Here is a 13219-nt window from a genome sequence, read left to right on the forward strand (position 1 = left end):
AATTATTGTGCTCCTAGTTCCACTGACATCAACAGTTTTATCCAAGAGAAGAACAGGCAACATATAGATGTAAGAAAAGTGCCATTCTTCCAGAATATAATGCTCAAGACAAGTGAAGTAGGGGTCAGGAAGATAGACGAGTGGCCCAACACTGCAGTTATGTTGGACATTGTTACACAAAACCTTCCATAAAAAAAAAAAACTCCACCTGGCCCAAGTTTACTTTCCAGAGTGAATGAATACATTCTCAGTATCAAAAATACAAAGCTTTCATAACTGCATGGACAGTTTCAGCAATTAAGCTTTTAGAAATATCATCTAAATTTAAGATTTTAGCCCCCGACCTGAAAAAGGCACTTTGGTCCAAAAGATTGTGCAGCATGGTCTCAACTGTACAGCTGGTCCAATAAAAAGAAAAAAAGCCATCGTGTTTCTCACTAAGATTATACAAGATAAATTATTCACCCAGAACAATCAGTATTGTACATAAAAGACATTAAAATAAGAGCTTCCAAAATCACCACACTTAACCGGATAATTTAGCTACCTTACAATCCACCCTTAGGACTGCTTTATATAAACCAAATGTTTTCAATTTGTCTCAGTATAAACAGCTTCATTCGATGCTGCTTATTCAGCTTGGGAATACAAGATAGATAACTCCCTGATTCTAATTTATCAAGTCAAATAATCTTGACTAAACCTCTTGGATCAGATCACAGGATCACTTGTATCAGTGAACCTGTTAGAGATTTTTAGGATGTCTAGACTAATCTGGTGAGCTTATCTTGGTCTTTAATCATTGGCAATGTTGTAATACAACATGCCTCAGATGCACTCCAAAATCAGCACTTTATCCATCAGTGCCCCCATTTTGAAGCTTTTGTACACTTACACACACACACACTCCCCTCTCCCAAATAGAGCACTACTAAAAGTATAAATTAACAATTTAATTATAATAGTTTCCCCAATCACACAAGCCATTCAGACAGACATCCAAATACCTCTTTTTCATCATTTCCAAGAGTCAGTTTAAATCAGCTGTATTCCAATCTTAATAGAATAAAGTAAGTACTCCACATAACAAATCATTAAAGCATGTTATACAAATATGGCAGACCCCTCAGAAATTTTGGTCTGTAAAGTTACAGACTGACAGCCTGCAACACAAGATAAAAGATGAATTTTTATACAAATCCAAGAAGCCATTACAGGGATTATGCACTGATACAGGTGAAAACCCTACAAATTACTACAATTGGCAAATGGATTGTGACGGGTCCTTAAAATTATTCTAATAAAATAATTTCAGCAAGTCAAGGAAAGTATGATAGTATCAAGCCTTTTAGGTTAGAACTTGGTATAACAAATATGAATTATTAGTATTCACTAGTTTAGGTTATAATTTGTGGAATGCAAAGCATCAAAGAATAAGTGGACAAAATATTTACAACATAAATGACTCAAGGAACAGCTTGGCTTCTATATGTATTTACATACCTTATTAATTTTTTCTTTGGGATGTGTCAGAAGGGCTGGGAAATGTGAAAGTGCTTCACAATTCAGAACTACTTGCGTCTGTTCATCAGTCCCTGTAACAATGTTTCCTACAGCTCTCAGGGCAGCAGTCTGAAACAGAACACTGTTTAAAGACCGTGGAACATTTGAAACAGTTGGGAGAACAATTTTCAATGATATTTCTAGAAAGCTGATTCTAAGTTAAAGTATGAAAACACTTAAAGCAAAAAATATTTTGTCCAAAAGTAGAAAAAAAAATGACATTTGCAGAGTTTCAGAAACTGAAGCATCTGCAGAGACGTGTTGCTAAATATTTAAACAATAATCAAACCAGAAGTTACACAAAGTCACTAAGCCTTTGATTCAGAATGTACAATCTGAACGTACTTGCACTTTAACTTCTTGGTGACTGAGAAGAGGAACCAAATGAGGGACTATTCCAGAGTCTATCACCATCTGGATCTGTTCGTTACCAGCATCCGTTAGGTAGGAAAGAGCCCAGACTGTATCCACCAATATCTAACATAAAAAACCAGAATTAAACCAATACAAAAGAGGAAGCTCTAAACAACACATGCCAAGTCAGACGTGAAAACTATTTTTAGAAACTGGTAATTAAAGCAAAAGCCCAGAGACTATTTAAATGTTTGACGCACATCTCAGAATAAGTTTTTTTCCAACCCAAATTATGTCCTTTATTGATGTAATCCAAGCAACAAAACAGCAACTAAAACAAGCTTTCCTACCACTCTGAAGCATGATATATTTCACTTGAAAAAGCAATTGCATTTCAGACTTTATTATTCCCTTGCCCCTTGGGAGTGCATGTGGCCCCCCAGAGCCGGCTCTGCCCCTACCCAAACCAGCAGCAGGCAGCAGTAGGGGAGCCAGCTTCGCGCTCCTTCTGCTGCAGCTGCCTTCTGTTGCAGGCAGGGAGCTATGCACCTGGGTCCCTGGCTCCATAACCCTGGCAGCTGGGGGCCCCCTCCGACAGGACTGGGGGAGTGAGGGGTACCAGCAAGGCCAGGGAGGGCTGTGGGGGGCCTTTAATCATGAATTTTGCAATTTTTTCTTGAGAAAAACCAGGAACCCTGCTCATGACATAAGCATCTGGTTCCAGCCATCACAAGTAAGGGGCTAATTAACACACAGATCCTGTGTCTGTGTTGGGGGGGGGCAGGGAAGGAGGAGATGTACCTTGAAACACTTGACTCTGCTGGGGCCCAGCCCAATAAACTCCATGGAAAATAAGTAAGCCTCTTGGATTTGGATTAAATATCATGCATTGTTTGTGCTATATATTAGTGTTGCTTAAAAGTGCACTTATTGAGTACTTGTACTAAAACTTGTAGCAGTTTTTTGGATGAATTAAATGGACCGCAGGCATTTAATTTCAAAGTCAGCATTTTCAAATTTGCCCCTCACTTCTATGTACTCAGGGACAGCAGGTTCGAAGGGTAGTACCAGCAGAGAGCTGCACTGCAGAAGTTGTGGGAACAAAGGGCAAACAGGCCACTTGCCCCCACCCAGATTACATTTTTTGCTGTGGTATTTGGGGAGGGACAAATTCAAGGCAAAGCTCCAATAATTAGATTATACACCTGGAAATTACTATGAATTTATACACTTTCCATATATAGAATCTAATTATTGAGGGGTTCTCTTATATTCAGGGTTGTCTTGTATTTGAGTAAGTACAGCATTTATTAAAAGGATAAGTGGACTGCATAAATAGTTGCTTTTCTTATGTAAAGAAAAGTACATTCAGTATGTATTCATAACATTATAAACATTTCCTTCCATATATGCATAAGGCATTTGAAATGTACACTCTCAAAAGAAGTCCTTAGGAAGCAAAAGGAAGACAAGAGGCTTAACATTTCTTTTCTTAAAAAAAAAAGGTAACTCGCCATGATCAGCTGCTTCTAAAATGACCTTAGGCTATAATCACCAGAAGTGCCAGAATGATATACTTGATTAAGAAGCAATTTATGGGATATTTTATTACTTACATTTACATCTGTGTGGTGAATTAAAACACAGAGGGCTGGAAGGATCTGAGGAAGGGAGGCAGATAGAAAACATTTAATGTTAAATAATGTTCAAGACATTCACCAGTTCTAGTATAATACATTTAAATTTATAAACATAAATTTAATTCACCTCCTGAATGGTTTCCATCGGTGGAGGTGGATCTTTGTGACGGCACAAGTTGACCATGACCCATGTAACATTTCTTAAGAATGTTATAGGAATAGATGGGCTGATGAAGGACAACAGGGGCTTCACAACTCCAAGACTAATAACATAATCTCTACATTGAGGTCCATCACCTGTATAAACAGCAAGTGATTTTATGAGGTAAAAACTATTTTACAAAAATGGCTTCTACAGAACCATTTTCTGATGTTAAAAGTAAACAATTCAGGGCTGAATTTTCCAAGCAACCTAGGAGCTATTCTCTCTATTCACAAATACAACCTGTGCTGTAAATGTGGCTCCAGGGGTTGAACCATTGGATACACTGCTGTGACCTTTAGCAAGAGACGATGTCAGAATACATTATTTCCCAATACCTACTGATCAGCATTACTAACCAAAATACTAATAGCTCAAAGAAACAAAAACAAAACAGAAACCCCCCATAAACATCTCTTCACTGCTAAAGGACTGTAAGCAGTATAAAATGACCTATCCAGTGTTCAGTATCCCGGGAAAGCAGTCAGCTTTTTATGAGTCTTGTGAATGTAAACCTCTCAGAAAATGAGGGTTCATTGTCCATGTCACTAGATCCATCCACAAGGACATCACTAATCAAAACGATAGAGTCAAGGGGCTTGTTCGAGATGCAGTAAATAACTCTATTTTGATTCCCTCTCCCAGTAAGCACTTGAATTCTGGAAAGACTGGCTATCCACAATACAAACAGAGAAAAGTGGCAATTGATAACAAAGGGGGGGGGGGAAGGTGGGAGGACGATACTGCAACACAGATTAATGGAACCCCAAAGGTACAGATCAGAGATTTACGTAAAAGTGACCTGTGAAAGGTTTGTTACTTAAACACAAGTAAACGTTCTTTTTTTTCCCTCTCTGTCCCTAGAGGCATTCAAGTCAGCAAGGCTGGATGAGCTTCATCCCAAGATCCTGAAGGAACTGGCAGAGGAGATCTCAGAGCCCTTAGCAATGATCTTCATACAGTCATGGGAGATGACCCAGGTTCCAGAGGACTGGGAAAAGGCCTATATAATGCACACCCCGCCGCCCCTTAAAAAAAAAAAAAAAGCAAGGAGGGGGACTCAGGGAACTACAGACCAGTTCAGCTTCACCTCAATACCTGGGAAGTTACTGGAGCACATCCTAAGGGAGGCATCTGGAGGAGGAAAGGAACCAGCAGCAGCCAGTACAGATTTATGAAAAACAAATCATGTCAAACCTGATCTCCTTCTTTGACCAAGTAGCTACTTGGGTGGATGAAGAATACTGAAGATATAATATACCTAGACTTCAGCAAGGAATTTGACAATGTCCCCACATGACTCTCTCAAACAAATTGGAGAAACGTGGGTTAGATAAAACTTCTACAAGTTGGATACACAGCTGCTGGGCTCAAAAGCCACAAAGGGTAATTATTAAACAGATCCATGTCTGAATAGCAGGAAGTTTCTAGTGGAGTCCCACAGGGATCTGTCCTCAGCCCAGTGCTATTTAATGTGTTTACCAACAATTTCAATGCTGGAATAGAAAGCTTCTTGAGCAAGTTTGCAGAGAACATGAAACTGGGAAGGACTATGAACACATTAGAGGATGTGAGCACAACTGAGACAGATCCTGACAGGTTGGAAAGTTGGGCTAGACTAACAGGATTAAGTTCAACGCAGATGCATGAAAGGTGCTAAGCCTCGAAAGGAATAATCCAAAACAAATAAAAATGGGTGACACCTGGCTGAATGGCAGCACTACGGAAAAGGACTCAAGAGTCTTGGTAGATCCCAGAATTGGCATGAGTCTGCCATGTGATGCAGCCACACAAAAGGTGAATATAGTTTTGGGCCAAATCAATAGAAAAATTACGTGCAAGACACAGGAGGTGATAGTGCCTCTCTACTTGGTATTGGTTAGGCCTCATTTGGAGTCCATGTGCAGTTTTGGGCTCCACATTTTTAAAAGGATGTGGAGAAGTTAGAGAGGGTCCAAAGGTCAGCAACAAGGATAATCAAGGCCTTGGAAGGCAAGTCATATGAGGATAGTCTGAAGGAGCTAGGAAGATTCAGTTTGCAGAAAAGATGCTTAAGGGTCATGATAGCAGTCTTCAAATACTTGAAAGACTACCATAAGAAGAAGGAAGGCGCTTTTCTCTCTCTTGTTGTAGAGAGGACACAGACCAATGGCTTGAAGTTACAGCAAAGTAAATTTAGATTGGATAGCCGTAAAAAAAATCTTCACTGCAAGAACAGTGAAACAGACGGTCTAGGGAAGTTGTAGACTTTCCATCACTGGAGATGTTCAAGAATAAGCTGGATAGCCACTGGTTAAGGATGACATAGGTGTAGGTATGCCTATTTTCTACCATGGGTATTTCCCATACCTTTGGGCTTTGCTGGTTGCTCCCTGCCCCCCTCCCCCCGGCTTTTTCTGCAATGTGGCAGGATGTTTTTAAGCTTCCTCAGAGGCTCTGGGTGTTGTCTACAGCTAAGGCTGGGGACTTTGACTGAGGTGTGCCAATTTTCCTGCCTGGCAAGAAGGTCTCTCCCCTCAGCTCAAAGTCAGACTGGTCACCATACTTGGGGTCAGGAAGGAATTTTACCCCATCGTCAGACTGCTATGGACTGTGGGGTTTTTCCTTTCCTCTATAGTGGGGGCTGTGGCCTCCTACCCAAGACCTCTTGAACATGTATTGACATTTTATAGAAGACATTGGTTGCTGTGGTTCCCTTACTTTACCCGTCGCAGGTTAGGGTGTTAGGCCTATGTTGCGTCAGGGTTGAGGGTAGTCTTATGTAGAATTTAAATGATAGTTGTTTGGGATTGTTTGGATAGGGATGACTGTGCCTCAGGCAGGGGGGCTGGACTAGATGACCTTCGGAGGTCCCTTCCAACCCTACTCCTCTTTGACTATGTAGTGTGCACACACAACTAAGCACCCAGAGTTATCCTCACTGCAGTATTCAACTTGTATTCCTGACAGGACAGAAAATAGCATCTTCCCATACACAATGTTGTAAGAATCCATTTTAGCAAAACTAGAGAAGTTTTAAGATTAGTTTGATATGAACTAATCAAAGCCAAAATATGCATTAAGGCATACTGGCACTAAAAGAATGATCCATCTTCCAGCAGCACAGGCATAAATTTAGTCTACACCACTATAAAATGTGAGTATCACTGAAATCAAGAACAGAAAAGTAGAAGATTTAAAGAAGTAAAAATGGCTTAGCCAGATGAAACTCCAAAATTTCCCAGCCTTCAAAATGAAAGACAGTTAGTGCAGTTTACATAATTTTAATCTTTTTTGTCTAACATTACTTTGCTGGGAATGAAAGATGACAGTGTTAGATGAACTGAATTAGAGAAAGCAAGAATTAAATACAAGACACTTTTTGGAAGAAAAAAAACCCTCTGTATGTGAGCCAGCCCCATTTGAATAATCACTCTATTCAACTTCTGGTTGATTATACTTCCAATTTTTAATAAATAGCATCCTAACCAGTTTAAGAATTTGATTTGCAAAGCACCTTTGAATTGTTATACTAAGTGACACAAACCTATGATATTGCCTAAAGCCCATACTGCTTGCTCACAAACATTTTGATGGGGCGAATGCAGCAGTCTCAGAAAAAGTGGCACAGCATCTGAAAAATAAAGCATTCCATTATTAAGTCTTAGCTCTGAAAAAGACGAGTTCATTCATATAGTTAGCTCTTAAGTGAAACACTGGCTTTCCTCTATCCCATGAGTAATACCTTCTCTGGTTAATGAGGCTTGACCCTGTTTCCAAAATATGCCGAAGTATAAACAATGCATCCTAAGACACCTTTTCTTTTATGTTCTTTCACAGACAGGTCTGTAAAAGTAAAAGATTCCAGTAGCTTGGTTCTAATTTGCAGTGAGGTTTGTTATTCATTTAACTGTATCCATCAGAAACCTTCTGCAAAAAATGTCTGAGACGAAGTCCACACACAAAGCAAATTAGGTTACTAATCATCAAGAATATTTTCGATATTCTTTTCCATCTGTTATCAATGGAAGTTTTATTCAGAATCTTTGATGAAGATCTCTAAAAACTATTCAAGATATACACAGCAACATAAGCTATTTCCTATATCTTGTCTTCCCTATTCTTCCAGTCTGAAATTGAAATTTACCCAAACTAAAGGGAAAGCCAAATTTACCATTACAAGAGATTTTGAAGTTTCAAATATCATCAGTAAATGACTACCAAGGACTGCCTAGAGTAGCAGCTTTAAATAGTCGTTATTAAGAACAAGGCACTTGCACTTTTACCCCATACGGGGAAAATTAGGGGCAGGAGCCAGCTCCCAAGTAGTTACTGGTTTAAGTAAACCAATCTTTAAAAAATATTAACTATTTGAAACAAGGCTACATATCCTTATCTCAAAGCTACCTGCTTGTGTGGTAAGCAGGTGTAATTTTAACAAAACTTTGTTTTACAGTTAAATATTTTTCTCAACACCAATCCCATGCTACATTTCTTTAGTATAATGTGACTAAGCAAGTTTTATTCAATGTTAAGCAAGAGGAATTACAATCTCACTTTGTAACCAGAGGAAAATATCCCAGGTGTTTCCAATGAATACCAAGCAAAGCAGACAAGGTTTTCATAGCTATAAGCCATTATTAAAGAATAAATATTTCCATAATGCTTAATTAGGGAAACTTCTAATGAAGTTAAAACTCTGTATACACTGTTTCTAGTAAGACCATTAGAAGATACCACAATTGTCAATTCAATTATTTGTTTTTGGTCCACTGAAAAGTTAGCTTTAATATGGGAAAAATAGGATGCTCAAACTATCTTAATGCAGAGCAGATACCATTTGTATAACTCTGTTTGGAAGGGGATGTTAAAAATACTAATAAAAGCTACTTGTTCTTTAAAAGAGCAATCCAACTCCATTGAAGTTAACAGGGTATATTCCATTGACTTCACTGGGCTTTGTCAGAACTACAAGAACAAAGCTTAGTGAATTTTGTAATCCACTACCATTGCAAAGCACACATTTTTTTCTTTTTTAACAAATAAGTTGTATATTAGTTTAAGGGCCCATCTAGATGTGCCGGTATGGTGACGTTGTTACTGCACCGTGATTTAATACTTTATTTTGGTAGTACGCATGGCGCATGGTTATTTTTAGCAGCTCCTTCGTGGTAATGGCACCCTATACTGGGGGAGCACATGGCTATGGCCACACAGCTGCTGGTCACATGTAAATGCACCCTTAATGTAACAAAAAATACAAATATTTAAAGATTTATGATTTTAATTGACCTGGCAACATTTTCCCTTTCAGTTTTGTCATTTGGTAGTTAGAATGAATCTACTACTTCTATGCAAATAGCTTTCATTCCCACCCAGCATTTCTTTCGTCAGATCACAGTGGACCTCAAAAGGTTATTTCATAAATTGTAAGGCTTAAAAATCCTTTTTAAAACCAAATCCAGCAATAAATAGATGCTGTTGTCAAATGACTGCAAACTTATTACAATAAAAAGAAACATTTTTTCTTGTTATCACAGGATAAGCCAATCAAAATAGTGAATTTAAATTACTCATGCTTGTGTCAAATTAGTCAAATGCATCACTCAAACCAGATTGCTAAATTTTAGGCACAGTATTGTCACCTGAGTTGACTGTTTCGAACAGCCACTTAAGAATTCAGCTTCCAATGTAGAGTTTTCAAAGATTCCTTTGTTTTAAGTTCCTTAAGTTAGATCATATCAAAAGTTGACAGTTTATACTGGTACTTAGCACATTTAAAATTTGATCATACTGCTTCTGGCTAGTACAGAAAAAGTTCTGTTATTCGGCATGCTCCACTAACCGGCATGCTGGCTTGTAAGGAAGTGAAACCGGAAAGTACCCACCATGGCACTTAGTTTCTCAGAGCCCCCACTGCTCAGGTCAAAGCAGCGTGTGCTGCCGAGCCCCCACAGCCCAAGGGCATAACAAGCTGCGTGGGGCTGTGCAGGACCTGGCTTCATGTCCCACAGGGCCCCGCAAGGGGCAAATGGATGCCCCAGATGCAGTGCGAGAAGCAGCAGCCAGGGCTGCTCAACTAACCGGCATATTTTGTGGGAATGGGGGATGCTGGATAACACAGATTTTATTGTAACAGTATTATGACATTCCATTCTGTTTTACCTGTATACTTTTCTGAATTTTTAAATAAAGAAAAGAAGTTTTTATAAATAGTTGATGTAGGAGAAAATAGGAAGAGAATATAGGACACTTGAGTTCAAATCAGTTACAAAACTTGCTTGACTATTTTAGTACTTCTATGTTCAGACCTCAAAATGCACAAGCACCTTACTAAGTTCAATACTGGAAAAAAGTTCTATTGAGCTTTACTCAAAAACTGATGTTCCAGTAGCATTTTGACCTAAGAAATATTTAGGGTATAGACTTGCATAGCTCTCCCCTTTTATTCAGTGACTTAGGGGAAGTTCAATTCCTTCCTAACTTTAGATTCCTAAACACATGAAGGACACATCTGGTCTTCAAATGTGGTCCTTGTATTGAATTCTAAAAGGTGATATCCTCTGTACCTTTTTCTTCCTCACATGTAGGTAATCCCTTCAAGGGAAAGTTATATATAAAAAAAAAGTGTTTGAAGACTGGAAACCAGCAGATATTAACTCTGCTAAAACAGCGTGAGTTCCCACAAGAGATTACTCACCATCTGCAAACCCAACTGAATTTAAAATCTGAGAAAATGTAGAACAAAAGCAGGTGTGCGCTTCAATTGATGCTGCTTGCCAGAGAAGAGGTAGAACTTCTGGCAGGAGACTTCATGGGCAGGTCCTTCAGCGACGTGCCTGTGATTGACAATTCAGTTTCAACCATCCTGGCTATCGCATGAAAGGACCAACCCTATAATGTGGATTGGCGAACATGCTTGAGAGAAACAGGGGTGCGGATGCTCTTTAAAGTATTATTTGATCTTCATATTTTTGTAGATGTCAGTGTGCAAGTGAAATGCATTACTGATTATCAAAGACAAATTAACTTACTGGATTGAACTACGGCTTGTGTTTGTTCTGAGGTTCCAGATGCAATGTTTGTCAAAGCCCATGCAGCTTCAAACTGTAAAGAGGGACTACAAAAAAAAAGTTTGTTTTACTGAACCATGCATTTTCCATCAGCATCTAACATGGCATCATAGCAGACACTTGTGAATTCTTACAGCAATTATTTAGCAAAGGATTACCCTTTCCAAACTGATTTTACAGCTAACGTTTTTGAAAGAAAATATGTACTCACTTGTCGTCTCTTTCAAGACAGTGCACCAAAATAGGTAATATTCCTGATTTTATTAAGTCATCAATTGGTGGATTGCGGTCACTGGAAAGAAGCTTTCTGTTTAGGAACAAAAAATAAAAATGAAGCTTGCAAGCAGAATCCCAGAAACCAAAATATGATTTATTTTTAGACTGAGCAAAATTAACACAGCTAGCAACTTAGTTACTACTTCAGCCACCTCTTCGTTTAACCTAAACTATCACTGATAAGGGGAATAAGGGTTATACTAATACTAGAATCATGACAGTCTCAGGGAAGTCGATCCATTTTCAAAGCATCTTCCTCTCACATGGAGCAGCACAGGGACATAAGGAGACAAGGATTTTCAGTCATATTTTTGTTCATCTTATTCACTATGCACATAGTGTGTAGAGGATTGGGGCTTAGTTTAAGTGACGCTACTTTAAGAGAACCACTGGTGAGGAAAAAAAGAGTACGGAGAGATTTAGAAGCAGGTTCCTTTCCTCATTTTCTACCCCACTCCAAACTTTCTTGTGAGGGAGAGAGCTACTGGTTTGTCAAACACATCCTCTAAAGATTTGTTTTCCACTGCTGCTATAAGTACTGAATTGCTTTATGGGCCCCTGCCCGAGACAGTGTAAAATGAAATCTCCTTTCAACAGTTTAATAATGGCCAGTTAAGCACTGTGAAGAGTGGAAAAATCAGTAACTGTAGGATATCCACTCTAATATAACTGTAGAAGATGATATTTAGATTACCTAGTGAGCAAAAATGTTTCCTTTTCAGGAGAGTTGCAAATGGACACCCAATATGTTTAAAAATATACCCTAGTTCCTGCAAAAAACCTTCAGCATTCATTGCTGTTCAAGAGCAGAACAGAACAGTTTAGGTTTACTGAAGAACTATAACAAGTCTTATTCGCACCGACAGCTCAAGACTCTTGCTCCAAGAATCAGTCAACTTCAGTTTATTTTCTGCTACTGCTATTCAATTTTCTGCCCTTGCCACATATCTAGTTATGCATTTTGGGAAATTGGAGACAAGTTTCATCTCTACTTCTCCGCCTACCCCTAAGTTCAATGTTTAGAGTGGCAGAACAGCAGGCAAGAAAAGCTGGTTACCTTTCACACCTTACTTTAATAATAGTAGCTCTGCTTTGAGGCTGTGTCAACACAAATACATTACACTGGTTTAACAATTGTTTTTTAACCAATTCAGTTTAAAGAAGAAAAGGTAACATGATTAATGCAAGCAAGACATGGTAATTTTGCTCCGCTGTACTGAGTATGAAATTAAGGGTTTAGCTTTAGCTTGTCATTGGGCAAAAGTGGGCACATGCTGGTACCGAGAAGGAGACTGCTCAGGGACAAGTCTGTTTTACAGAGCTGTAATTTGTTTATTACTCATCAAGGATAGTTTTCAGTAATGTTTAAAGCCTCTCCAGAATGATGGTTGCTCACTCACTACCTCAAAACACTTAAGCACAAAAGTTATGCATGTCCACAATCTATTGAAAAGTAGACATTTATTATTCAATTAGTGTAAAACACAATGACTAAAGATTTTTAAGTGTCCAATGAACAATGAAATGCCCAGTGCTTTCAACACTGCTACTGTCAGTGAACGTACTGGTAGAGTTTTGATTACATAAATGAAGGCAAAAAGTCTGTAAATGAATTTTCATACTTGACACATTAAAAAGGAAAGTTCAAGTTTATACCCATTTTCAGAATTTAAATTATGTCCACTAGCTATACACAAACACAATTGATACTCCAACTTCACTCAACTTGCTCTGAAATGAGGACTTATTTAATAAAAATCCTAAAACTCACAAGAATATAAAGAAAATTCAACTTTACTGAAGTCTCAAGTTGGATCAGTTTGTTTTTACATAAAAACAATTTTAGCTATGACTATCACGATTTGAGGGTATTTGTGAAAAGAACTTAATTTAGTTAACTTGATCATTATTTGACATTCCCCAATGCACTTTAGCTAAAACTCATTTTCTTGGTTGAATATCATTACATGAATTGTAGGTCTGAGTAAACTGTGCTCTTACCTTGCAGCCTGCACTGCACTTAGCTGTACATCTTGGTTGTCACTTGAAGCATTCTGTAGTAAAACAAGTAAATTTAGAACTTGTGCATCTTACATTTGTCACTAGATCAAAAGGGCTCAGATTAAAAAAAA

The 13219-nt window shown here is 38.4% G+C and overlaps 1 protein-coding gene across 1 annotated transcript in view; it reads right to left on the reverse strand.

Annotated features, from left to right (window-relative positions):
* Positions 1 to 13219, reverse strand: part of KPNA4 (karyopherin subunit alpha 4) — a 37451-nt gene that overhangs the window by 20292 nt on the left and 3940 nt on the right. The window contains exons 5-12 of the mRNA XM_019503228.1: positions 13089 to 13141; positions 11023 to 11118; positions 10773 to 10858; positions 7286 to 7372; positions 3685 to 3854; positions 3534 to 3578; positions 1909 to 2040; positions 1504 to 1632 (exon numbers count right to left, since the gene is read on the reverse strand). Of these exons, the coding sequence (XP_019358773.1) occupies positions 1504 to 1632; positions 1909 to 2040; positions 3534 to 3578; positions 3685 to 3854; positions 7286 to 7372; positions 10773 to 10858; positions 11023 to 11118; positions 13089 to 13141 (798 nt within the window). The remainder of the gene's footprint in view (positions 1 to 1503; positions 1633 to 1908; positions 2041 to 3533; positions 3579 to 3684; positions 3855 to 7285; positions 7373 to 10772; positions 10859 to 11022; positions 11119 to 13088; positions 13142 to 13219) is intronic.

Source organism: Gavialis gangeticus, unplaced genomic scaffold (genome assembly GCF_001723915.1).
Source record: "Gavialis gangeticus isolate Ggan-Ray unplaced genomic scaffold, GavGan_comp1, whole genome shotgun sequence".
NCBI classification, from domain to species: domain Eukaryota; kingdom Metazoa; phylum Chordata; order Crocodylia; family Gavialidae; genus Gavialis; species Gavialis gangeticus.